This window comes from Phaethon aethereus (genome assembly GCF_964289735.1).
Source record: "Phaethon aethereus genome assembly, chromosome: 3".
NCBI lineage: Eukaryota > Metazoa > Chordata > Aves > Phaethontiformes > Phaethontidae > Phaethon > Phaethon aethereus.
The window spans coordinates 64,231,878-64,244,572 of record NC_138576.1 but is presented as its reverse complement, the minus strand read 5'-3'; the positions used below and the strand labels follow the sequence as shown (position 1 = coordinate 64,244,572).

At 43.0% G+C, this 12,695-nt stretch overlaps 1 protein-coding gene across 1 annotated transcript; it reads left to right on the top strand.

The window, feature by feature from the left end:
* Positions 1–252: 252 nt before the first annotated feature.
* Positions 253–6,203, top strand: LOC309403491 (pantetheinase-like; the record flags this gene model as incomplete). The annotated part of the gene is made up of 7 exons (XM_081997642.1): positions 253–465; positions 568–698; positions 1,753–1,945; positions 2,729–3,024; positions 4,026–4,395; positions 4,564–4,734; positions 6,084–6,203. 7 exons carry the CDS (start codon positions 253–255, stop codon positions 6,201–6,203), a joined length of 1,494 nt encoding a protein of 497 aa, XP_081853768.1.
* Positions 6,204–12,695: the final 6,492 nt, after the last annotated feature.

Here is a 12,695-nt window from a genome sequence, read left to right as displayed (position 1 = left end):
CGTCCTCTTTTAGCCTTTAGTTTACCTTTTATTTACAGCATTTCAAATCGGAAACAAGATCCAATTCCTAGAAATGTTTCTTTGACTTCCTATTATAAATAAATGTCCCAGTTGTTGGCAGAACTGTACTGTACCTTCCCAGATTACTCAACAGAGGATTATTTCCAAAGCAAACTTGTTAGTGTTTACTCCTCCTCTTTCTATCTGGTTTATATTGCCCATGCCTGATGCAGGAGCTGCGAGGCACCAGCCATGCTCCCCTCCCAGCCGCTCCTGCACGCTGCGGTGTTTGCACTCGCAGTCCTTCAGGCCCTTGCCTCCGACACCTTCATCGCAGCCGTCTACGAGCACGCGGTCATCCTGCCAGATGCCACCTACCAGCCCGTTTCTCCCAATGATGCTTTGGCCCTGATGAACAAAAACATGGATGTTTTGGAAGGGGCCATCAAGGAAGCTGCCCAGCAGGTACTTTGTGTATTGTGAGCGTTGTTAATTAGTGTTGTCTTCTCCTGCTGACCCTTCTGGTTCTGTTGATGGGTGAATTCTTAACGGAGCCTGTCGTGTCAGGGTGCCCACATCATTGTGACTCCTGAAGACGGCATTTACGGCTGGCGTTTCACAAGAGAAACCATCTATCCCTACCTGGAGGATATCCCTGATCCGGCGGTGAACTGGATTCCCTGCACCGACCCCACAAGGTGATGTCTTCTGCACTGATGTATGTGGTTTTAAAGTAGTGTCTCATGGAGTCATGAGCTGCTCCCAGTAAATGCCTAAGAGCTGTTAATTTTTTTAATCTATTAAAAATCCCAAGTACCATATAAATGAGATGCATCAAAACCAACACTTAATTGAAAGCTAATGGGAATATGCAAAGTAAAAAGCATTGAGACAGTCTCACTTTTAAAAATTGCAAAAGGAAGAAAATGAAGAAATTTAGGCAAAATCATTATTTTTAAAACATGTAAAACTTTATCACTCCAGATCAGTTGTGAACATCTTCTTTAAGTATAAGCTAGTTTATTATCATGTCAGATTCATTGACTAGACAAAGGGATTCAATCCTCAGTTCGTGTGGCTGGGTGATTTCTAAATCAAACCGCACAACGTATTTCTCTGGATTTGAAAGAAACACCTTTTAGAAATCCAGCCGCTTGCACAGTCTGCTGTGTTGCACAGGGCTGTTCTGAATGCCCATCAGTAGGGGACCCCATGAGGACCAGGTTCATGTCTAAGCTAAGCTTTTGTATTCTTCTGTTCTGTGGCTTTATGAAGGAAGATTTTTCAAGAGTCCTCAGCTCTAAATGCTGCGGCCACTTTTTATTAAAGCTAATGGGCAGCTGCCTTAAAGTGAAGAGTCTTTAAAAAGGCTAAAATAGTCTTTTATGTCAAGATTTAGGTCTGCCTGAAAATTATTTTTAAGTTAAGTTTATATTTGTATATTGATTTAGTCTCTCCTCTGTTTTCTGAAGCTGTCCATATCTTTGTATGTATGTTATCTGGGAATTATACCCACACAGAAAATAACATTGTTAAGGGTACAGGAAAGAACACACAGAGATAATTTTTTAAAGCTAAGAGAGACCAGCAATTTAAAACGGTGTTATGAACAGAGAAGAACATTAACAGAAAATATGATTTGATCTGCACCTCAGGATATGCAATTAGTGGGACAGTAATACTGAATGCATTTCTTCCACATCACAATTTAAACTTGTAATTTTTTTTTTTCCCCCACCTAAAAAACATTAGATTTGCTCCAGCACCCGTGCAGGAACGACTCAGCTGCATGGCCAGGAATAACTCCATCTATGTGGTTGCAAACATTGGGGACAAGAAGCCGTGTAACTCCAGTGATCCCAGCTGCCCCAGCGACGGTCGCTATCAGTACAACACCAACATCGTCTTTGACCCGGAGGGGAAACTGGTGGCTCGTTACCACAAGGTAAGCAGGTGCTTCAGCATCACCTTGCCGTTGGTTACCAGTATACTTTTCATCTCTCTGGCACCAATTTCAGCTGGTGGATACAATAATTTTACATAATTGTGGAGCTACAACCAGTCCAGGATGATCCCGTACAAGGTTCTCATGGCCAGGAGGAGAAGCAGGCAAGTGCTCAATCCATGAGGCATCATTCCCAGGAGCACCGCAGCAGCAGAGTGCGTGCCGCATACCAAACACCTAACGGCTACATTTATGATATAAACGGGAAACAAGCCGTGACGGAGTTTTCCACACTCAGTAAATGTTAGCTGATCCTCAGCACAATTTTAGCCAAGCCAGATAGTGCTTTCGCAGGGGACATCTTGGCAGGGTTCAGCAGTTAGTACTGCTGGGCATTCTTCCAGGAGGCAGCGGGGATGCAGCCACCCCATTTTGCAGCAGGAGGAGGTTGGCTGAATGGAGGCAAACCCACTGTGCAGGCCAGCTTAGGAATCTCAACCCACAGCTTTGCCTTCAAGCCTATCTCAGATGTAAAAGTAGCTGTTCATAATCACAGAATCACAGAATCTTTGGGTTGGAAGGGACCTTTAAAGGTCCAACCCCCCTGCAATGAGCAGGGACAGCTTCAACTAGGTCAGGTTGCTCAGAGCCCCATCCAACCTGAACTGCAATGTTTCCAGGGATGGGGCATCTACCACCTCCCTGGGCAACCTGTTCCACTGGTTTACCTCTGGAATGTTGCCTTATTTTTAGTTTCTAATATGCCATTTTCTTCACTTGCAGTACAACCTATTTAGAGGAGAAACTCAGTTTAATTACCCTAAAGAGCCAGAAGCCGTCACCTTTGAGACCCCCTTTGGGAAGTTTGGCATCTTCACGTGCTTCGACATCCTCTTCCATGAGCCTGCCGTGGTGCTGGTGAGCGAGTTGCAGGTGGACACCGTGCTCTTCCCAACAGCTTGGATGAATGTCCTACCGTTTCTGACTGCGGTTGAGTTTCACTCTGCCTGGGCTATGGGCATGGGTGTGAATTTGCTTTCAGCAAATACTCACAACATCATCTCGGCAATGACAGGTGAGTAGCACCTGGGAAAAGGGAAATTGTTTTCAGAGTACTGGACTCGGAAGCCGGCAGAAATGTTTTACAAATAGTGAAGCCTCTGGAAAATAGTGTTTCAATCAGACTAAAAATAATCTAGATGTTGTATTGAATGTAGTAAACAGCTTCAGGCAAGAAAATGTTGACTATTCTGGGAGAGGCAAAATGAGAAACTCCATGACATTACATTTTTATATTTCAGAAGTGCAACTTCCTTTAAAAAATACCACAAAGTTTCACTTAAATTTTCAGTCTCTTATTTAGAAGCAGCATGTGTTGTTTACAATCCAATCATAAGTTAAATGGAGGAAAAAATGTTTTAAACAGAACCTAATAACCCAAAACCAAAAGGAGGATTCCTGGTGTATATTGAATAAAACATTTTCAGGTTTTTGTTGCTGCTGGAGAATTAAAGATGTTTATATTTTGGTTTGATTCCAATTTGCAATACTTGCAAATTTGCAGTACTGCAAAATTCTTTTCTGTAAACAGAGAAAACGTTGCTGTAGCTGCATCTGTAACTCTTCGCTGAAGCAGAAGTGAAAGCCACAGAGGAACATTTTTGCCTGCCCTAAATAGACTGAGCTGAGTGTAAACCACAGCTCTGGATTTCCTTCTGTGAAGTGTAATTATTCCCATGGATTCCTTCTTTGGCAAATATGCCTTTCTTAGAGCTCTGATTTACATTTAAATTAACCTAAGTTTTTTTTAAAAAAAGGGATGCTCACATGTCAAATTGCCATTTAAGGCTCAGATTCAAGGTCCAGCGATGCACAAAACCTGTGAAGTTTAGGTGGTGTTTTTACACTATGATGGGTTCTGCACTTTAAAATTTTTCCAAAGTTCTCTGTAGCATGTTGACTGAAAATAGCATTACTGAAAAAGCCTGCCGGTGTGGCATGGGGGGTAGTTGGCCCCCCTGCCAAGCTGTGCTCCGGGCTGCCGGCTGACGGAGGGCTGGTGGGTGTCCTCGGCAGGCAGCGGGCTGTTCACGCCAGAGGGACCCGCCGCCTACTATTACGACAGCAGGACAGAGGAGGGATGTCTCCTGCTAGCGGAGCTGAGCGCACGCCCTCGTCTTTCCCCCACCTACCCCCCTGCCGTCAACTGGAGCTCATATGCCACAAGCATCAAGAAATTCCCGGGAGGAAAAGACACATTTTCGGGAACTGTCCGGCGGGATATATTCACTTTCAGTGAACTCAGGCAAAAAGCTGGAAATTACACGGTTTGCCAAGGAGATCTCTGCTGTCATTTGATCTATCGGATGTCGAACAAGAGCGAAGATGAAGTTTATGTCCTGGGTGCATTTGATGGACTTCACGGTTCTCTCATAAAATACCATTGGCAGGTAACTGGTTTTGTAGGGGCGGGTGTGGGTTGTATATGCCTACATCCCCAACCATCCCAAAACTCTTGTCCATTCCTGCATAATGAGAACTTCTCTTGCAGTCAAATCCGGATCTTGATTGTTGAAAGCGTACTAGTATTTTGCCTTTCTGTACCCTTCCCCTTGCAGATATGCACGCTGCTCAAGTGCAAGAGCACAGACCTAAACACGTGCGGGAAGCCGGTGGAGACTGCCCAGACCAAGTTTGAGATGTTCTCCCTCAGCGGCACCTTTGGCACCAACTACGTCTTTCCAGAAGTCTTGTACAGCGGGGTGCAGCTGGCCCCCGGGGAGTTCGAGGTAATGGGGCACCCTGGAGCTGTTTGGCACAAGGTTTTCCGGGCCGTTGCACTGGAAACTGATATGGCAGCAAAGTCCCATCCAAGAACCGCTTTCTTTGGTTCTGCAGACCATAACTCAAGAGGATGGATTAAATTAATCTTTACTGATGAGAACATATAAATGCTAAGGCCAAGAATCTCTTCAGTGTTTTCTTTAGCAAATATGCCTTCCCACTTCAGGTCCTAAATCTATAAATGGCAGCTTTGAAGGAGCAATTTTCTACAGGTTTCTGCTGATGGACCTTTTAGTAGACAAAGAAATCAAATACTCTGAGAAAATGTTCAAGCAAGAAAAATTATTAATGAGTGTCATGCAAAAGAGAAGAGATCCTATGCAGTTAAAAATGTTAAAAGGGATTTTTGAAGGTTTTGTAGGGTTTATTTTTTATTTGAAATTTTATCATGTATGTTTATTAAAACATGTTTTCATCCATAAACCTTAGATTATGTTTCTGTAAAAGGCTAGATGAAATTTTAATTGATTAATAACCTTAATAACCTCTTAAGGAAGAGGTCTGTAAAAGCTTACAATTAACACTGAAGACAGTGAAAAAGACTTGAAAGGTTTTAGGGGAAACAAGGTGGACTTTTTTACAAGGTAGAGAATGAAAAAGCATTGCTTATCCTGCATATTTGCATTGAATGGGATTTCTGTGAAAACATACACATCAAAGGATTTATTGGTATGCTAAAATATGATCATGGTCTAATTTTAAGAAAATATTTTATATTTTCTTAACAAATACCTGCTTATTGTTTGTCACAGAGACTCTCAAAAAGTTGCAGGTGTTCACAGTCTGTGAACAACAGTGATTTCAAATTGTCATGAATGAGTGGTTTAGGCTGCGACACAAATTGATCTGTAAAAAGTAACTAAGAAAAGCAACATATAGCCAGTAGCTTGAAATTCTCTACTTCCATCTGGAAATTGTTTTGGGGTCTACAAAGCAAAGAAAGATTTCAAGTTACTGTACTAGATATGTATATAACCTTTATCACCATGTATGAGTAACTAATGAGAATCTAACAAACTAGTTATTCTCACTCTCACCTTCATATGAGGTGGAGAAAATGACCTTTTTTTCCCAAAGATTGAGCTGGAGGAAGTTTTAGAGACCTTCAGGTCCGAGGAAATTTAGAAAGGCTATGGCAAAGCCAGAGAGAATTCTGGTTTCTTTCCTTCTCATGATTGTCTTTTAGAAGTGCTGCCTCTAAATATTCAACATCTAAGGCCTATCTGTTCTGTACCGTGCAATACTGCTACTCTGCTAGTGGACTATTAGTATCGTTCTTTCTCTTCTCAACTAGGTGCTACGTGATGGACGTTTGAAAAGTAAGCATGGCACATCGAAACCGCTCGTAACAGCGACGCTTTTCGGAAGGCTTTATGAAAAGGACCTGCCGCATCCTCTGCGACCCTCCCCGTAGCATAGCTCCGTAGCTGGTACGCAGCCACCGTAGGCAGGAGGGGAATTCCCTGCAGTGACCCGTCTCCTCATGAGCCGTGGCAGTTACCCTGTATCATTCCTCTTCCGCTGCCTTGCTCAGCAGCCGCAGCAGTTGAGTTTGTTTGGAAGGCGGCAATGTGATCACTCTGTCCCGTACCTTTATCAAGAGTATATTTTTTAATAGAGCTTGAGCCAGTGCGACTATTTTTTGGTACGAATGCGCTGTCACGTGAAATCTTTAATTAGAAATTATTGTTTTCACAAAGGTATCATGTAGATTGCCCGGAAAACAGGAGAAAAAAGACTGATACTGAAATGTGTGAAATGTGAAGTTTGCTGACTTGCTGCAGAACAAATCTTTGCCAAGGAAACCTTTCTGTCCCTTTTGCCTGTTTTTCAGACTGTATAAGCACTAAGAGTCCATGTTTCTCAGCCTTACACACCACACCACAGGGCGTCCCTCCTGCTCAACGGGCCTGGGCCCCATTCTGACCGAGTGACTGTACGATGAAGAGAAAAACAGATTTTTTAAATGGGTTTAGGTGCAGGCTTAAAGAGAGGAAGTGGTCCTCCACAACCCACACAGGCGCTGAGTCCAGCTGAGCTCTGTAAAGCATCTTCAGTTCTGCAGTCCCTCAGCTTGCACGGCTTTGTGCATGGCGTGCACCCGCCAGGTCCAATGCACTTTAGATCGGACTCGCCGTATAAACACGTATGGCAACACATTCTCCTGGATATTTGAAAAATTTCTTCGGAACTGTTAAAACATGAGGAAATAGGCAACGCTGTAGTACCTGAAACACATTTGACCACGTAGTGTGAGAAACGGGCATTATTTGGGACTTCTGGCAATGACATGTGTAACTTTGGCAGTTCTGGACCTGGGGTGTGTCTATCGTGCTCTGCAGCAAACAGGCCTCATTCGCACCACACACGCCTTGGAGTGGTCCCTGCCTCCGTGTTTATCCCATAGTCTTTTGCATCCACTGCCCTTCACATCCCTGTCATACAGCCTGCACCACGCTTAGCACTGAGCTGCCCTTAGTGTGGCACATAAGAAACACTCTGTGGCTTCCCGCCCCGTGCACAGCAGCATATGTTACCCACAAGTTCTTGAAATTGGATGATTTCTGTTTTCCCAGGTGATGCTGCTTCTCAGCACACAACTTTAGCGGCTCTTTCCAGGACTTGTTTCATCCTGGGAATAAAGCAGCTGAGCTCGCACTGAGGGGAGGGACTGTGCCGCCTGGGAGCAGTTATTCAAGACAGGCAGGACCTCGAGGTTGAGCTTGCTGGTGGCTTGTCCAGCACCTCATCATCTTCTCACCTGACTTGTGGTTGTAACCCAGGCTAGTCTTTCATCAAACAGAGGAGTTTTTGGTCAAGTGAGATTATGACCGACCCGTGGCAGTACTGTTAGTGACTGTTGGGTGTGTAGTGCGTGTGGGCTCCAGAATTCCAAGACGCAGAGGGCCATGCTGAAGGGTGGGAGCTGACCCTGCTCCCCGAGGCGGTCTGGCACACTCTGGGGGCCCCTTGTCTCACATATGAGGAGCAACAGTTTGGGAAGGGCAAGTGAGACGGAGCACGCTGGTTACCACGGTTTGCAGTGTCATCCCGTTGACCACGCAAGTCTGTGGGTTTGCGCAGGGCTTAGCACAGTCAGGCACGTTGGGTGGAAAGTGTCCCTGCAGCAGAGCAGCCGGGGGCTTTGCCCTGGGGGTGGTCCCCGCAGCCGTGCTTCCCCACCCATCCTCCGTGCTGCCCCGCGAGAGGTCAAGGAAACGCCCAGAGAAAGGCAAGAGCTACCCGGACATGTGAACTCCAGTACTGAAAAAGATCCTGAAATGTTTTTTAACTTCAAAACATAATTGTCTCCACTGCTGCTGCTGAACCCTGCTTTTTCCCTCTCTACCCCAGAGGAGGTACCTCTGATACCTTCCTGTTCCGGCCTCGGTCGTTCCCTGAGACAGCTCAGGCCTTGGCTCCGGCGGGGTAGGGCTGGAAGAAAGAGGGAGCCCCGCTGGGGGGGACGGCCGCGGGCCCCGGCCGTCCTCCCACCACGCAGGCACTGCAAGAGCTGCAAACACGGGTGTGGAGCCTGCGCCGCACCTCCTTCTCGCGCTCCCGGCCGCCCACCTCCAGCTCCCGTTTGGCTGCCCTTCAGGCAAAATATGCTTTTATTACCTGGCCTAGAATTGCTCATGTGGGGAAAAAAAAAAAAAAAAAAGAACCTTTACTGGAGTGGCCTGTGAGCGTAATTTGACTTTTGTTTTTGTTGTGGCAGTCAAATCACTTGGTTAAAATCTTTTTTCACTGGCTGGCATGAATAGCTTTACATGCCAATCCACAAACAAGAAGAATCTGGGGACATTTTAGAAAGAAATGCCTGACATATGCATCAGTGGCACTTGAAACAAACAAACACTTAGCAGGTCGCTGGTATCCTGAGTATTTTATGCACTCAAAATGGATTTGGAATTTATAAAAATCTTTGTGAAGCTGAAGAGGAATACAGTCAGGAGATGTAGACTGAACAGAATTGTAGACATTCAGTATATTATTTCTAGGCTTATCTTGATATACCAGGTTAAACTTTCCTAAACTACCTGTACCAGAAGAGTCAGTGAGAGTTATATAAGCTCCTGAATTAGCGTTAAGCAGATAGGGCTCCTGAGAGATATTTATATTTTAAAATAACTGTTTTCTCTTTATTCAAACGTAGAGTTTATGTCACATTCTGCTTCCTTGTCACTGTTCAGGATGTGATGATTGAACATAAAAATCTCTCACGTATTGCTTGCTGGCATTTCTGAAGTATGGAGTACTTCCCAGATCCATGCAGAGCTGACTGTCTTAGGCTGTCAGAGTTGGAAAAGGGTAGGATACAATTGATATTGCTAGTTAAGTAGTTTATGGGATAACAGGAAAGGAGTCTCGAACCTCATCCATTAGGGATGCAGAAGTCCAGGATTCTTTGAAAATTAAGCTAAAACCAAATTTAAAGAATGGTTGACCTGTAGTTTTCAAAATTTACTGCACAGCTGTTCTCTCCCTCAGAGAGCAACGAGGGTGCCAAACACTGGACTGCTGAGGAGTTTATTTCTTTCTCATTTCTGATGACACAGCAAGAATTAAACCAAGCAGAGGATGAAGTTACATGGACCATTGCAGCAGTCTCAGAATAGCTCCATCATTTTAACGCACAGGAACCATGAACCCTGCTTTTGGGTAAGGGTTCCCTGGAAAGAGTGCAAAAACCAACCAGACTTTCAGCTGGTGGTCACAGTGACTAGGTGAAGTTCAGTTTTAGGAAATGTGAGGTTTTGTAATAAAGGATGATTTCAAATGATGCAAACTACAGAAAGATTCAGAATACAGTAGCAGAGAGACAAAGAATGACCGATGCAACAAATCACATTCATCTAGAACAGTTTCTCTTGGATTCATGGAAAGTTAACCAGCTATGCACTTACTTTCCTACTTGCTGGGTGGGACTTAGAAAAGAGAGAACATTAGCTCATCTTTAGGGGGAAAAAAAGGCCTCTCCTACTTTTGTCTTATGGGACAGAATTTGAGTTTCTGAAAGAACAGGAGTGTTTACTGACTCTGGGACAGATATGCCAGAGGAGAAGCATTAAATTAATTTATATGTAATTCACGTCAATGACTCAACACGCTACTCCAGATGGTTTCCTAATGAACCTCATCCTTTTCTGAGCCGGAAAAGCCTGCTCTTCACACGTCAATATTTCTTCCTTATACCTTGATGCTGGCCAAAGCAAACAAGGCCCACCTGTCCACTGTGTTTCTGATCACACAGAGAGAAAAACAAGTTTGTAATAGATTTTATTGATGCAAGGTTTCAGATCAAGGTAGAAAAATATTGCATTAAAACAAGTGTGATCCAAATCTTATGGCTGCCTTAAGTTAAGACTGGTAACAACTATAGGGAAAGTTTAACTCTGAGTAACATCTAATGATGTACTTTATTGTATATCTTGAATTAAAGCAAGCACACCTGGAGCAAAAAGAGAGTGACAGAATACAGCCATGTCCTTGTATGAATATTTTAGTCATCAATTCAAGTTATCCATTTAATGACATGGAACAGCAAGGTGCAGTCAGAGGTTATGCAACTATTAGACCCAGTAATACAATACTAAATATTTATGAACAACTTATGTTATCATAGGTGAATTATGGGCAGTATGGGACACCATCCCTAGGTACACAGGATCAGTGCAGATATAGTGAGTAATTGATAGAATGACCATGACCTGAGTTTGAATTGAAGAATTCATACATGTCTAATTAATCAAGAACCAAATTATAACCCCACCTCAACCAGACAGTGTTTGCAATGTCACTGTCCACCATCAGGGCAGGAAAGCTGAAAAAGAGAAATAACTTGCAAAGGTCAATAAAGACAGCAGTAATTATTATAAGGCTTATCACAGCTAACATGGGAATGCTTATGATGGACTATGAGATGTCATGGAGCCCAACAGAGAAATAATTCCAGGATACCTTCTAAAAATTATCCTCTTGACACCGTAGACAAACAGCATCTCCTACTGAAGGCACAGATGACCGTAACAGTATTACCCAGTGTTGTCTACCTGTGGATCAGACACGGCTAGAAATGATCAGTCTTGGTGAAACAGAAGCTTAGCATATTGACAATATGCTAATTTCTCTTTCAGTTAGAAAAGAATTAAGAATTAGCAGAAGCACATGGATCTTCCATCTGTGAGCGTATTAAAATGTTTCTATAGTAATGAATGTAGCTATTCATTACTATAAAGTTGAAAGTGAAATACTCCATTGTCTGTTCAGATATTCTCATGGCAGCAGTGCATTTCCACTACAAATATAAGAAATGTGTTGCAACAACATGATTTTAACTTTGCCTATTCATCTTCATCTGCTGCTTCTAATGGTAAAGATAATTTTGATGAACTCATAGTCTGGTAGGTGTGATGGTGTCACAATGCCAGAGCAGCAAAGAATATAGGAAGCTGTAATATCTTTTATTGTCAGAAAAAATAGACAAACTTTAGGAAAGCACTTTGCAGAAAACAGGAGAATACGTATTTACACACAGCTGGTTGCCAAGCTCACATACTGCAAAACATAATAACATAAAACATTAAAAAAAAATAGACTACCTTAGAGATAGTCATCAAGATCAAGCGATGATTTTTGTAACAGAAGTTTTTGAACATTTACTTTTAAATGGGTGTTAGGAGTATGAGACAAGCTTGAATTTATCACAGTCAAGTATGTGGAAAAATTAAGGTCAGTTTTCATAGGATGGTTATTTTTCTATTCTGCAACTCACCTTGCTGTGTTTTCCAACCATTTGAAATTTCTTTTTGTACATTGAAAAAGGAGTATTCAGTTATGGTTCTGGTTGGTTTTTTTCAGTGCACCCTGCATGGAGGCTCTCACACCACGTGACTGGGTTTGGTTGGGGCTGGAAGTCATAGGCTTTGCCCAGGAGAGTTGGTGATCCATATAGCTCCCACCCTAGCAGAAGTTAGGTGCACTGGCCCTGTAAAATCCCCAGTGTCTTGCTTTTGTTGTCCAATTGACAAACTGTACAAAAATTGATCAAAAATTTACAAACCTTTGTTTTCTTCCCATCCCCTACTTGGTTAATAGTTGCCTCTCCAGTTTTCTCAGAGATGTTCGTTCTTACACTGAGTTGGCCACAATAGCTAACATAAGCAAATTGTGAAACCACATTATAATTCATTCATGGAAACATTGTTCGAAAGAAGAATTATCCTTGCCTAAGTAAAAATCAAATATATCTGACACCAAGCTATAAAAGGGAAGAGCATGCTGTTAAAACATGGACATTAATGGACAGTGATGTACTTCCTGGTAGCTAGACTGAAAGACAGAAATCTTTGGCAGGTGTGGGTAAAAAACACATGTGTGCTGCCTTTTATAGCAGATGTCATTTAGCTATACCTCAAGAGTATCAGATGGTTGTATGTATAAGGACCAGAGCTATAAACAAAAAGCTTAAGTTTGATCAATCATCACTACCTAGCAACGGTCTTAAACATTCATTGTGTTGAAGACTTTCTGAGCCTACCTTCAATGCTACAGATTGTTTATTCATGTTAACACTAGCCTCCGTTTGCAGAGATTCTTCCAAGTCCAGCATTAGACTAAACAAAAAGCAGGCATGAAACCTCTCGCATTTGAGGGTCGTGCAACACTTAATGTAACCACTCCTGTGTTTTGCCAAGGGAGTCTTATCATGCCTACTAGTAGATCTGTCTTCTGCTGAGTCTTTTCTTACAGATCATTGCTCTTTTATCACTAAGGATGCGACCCGTACCCCTCCTTGATTTGCCAAGGCTCATCATTAGACAATATCTTGGTGTCTTACGAACATCTGCAATCACAGTGCTTCTGAAGCTAGGAGTAATTTTTATCCTGTAATGTAGATGAG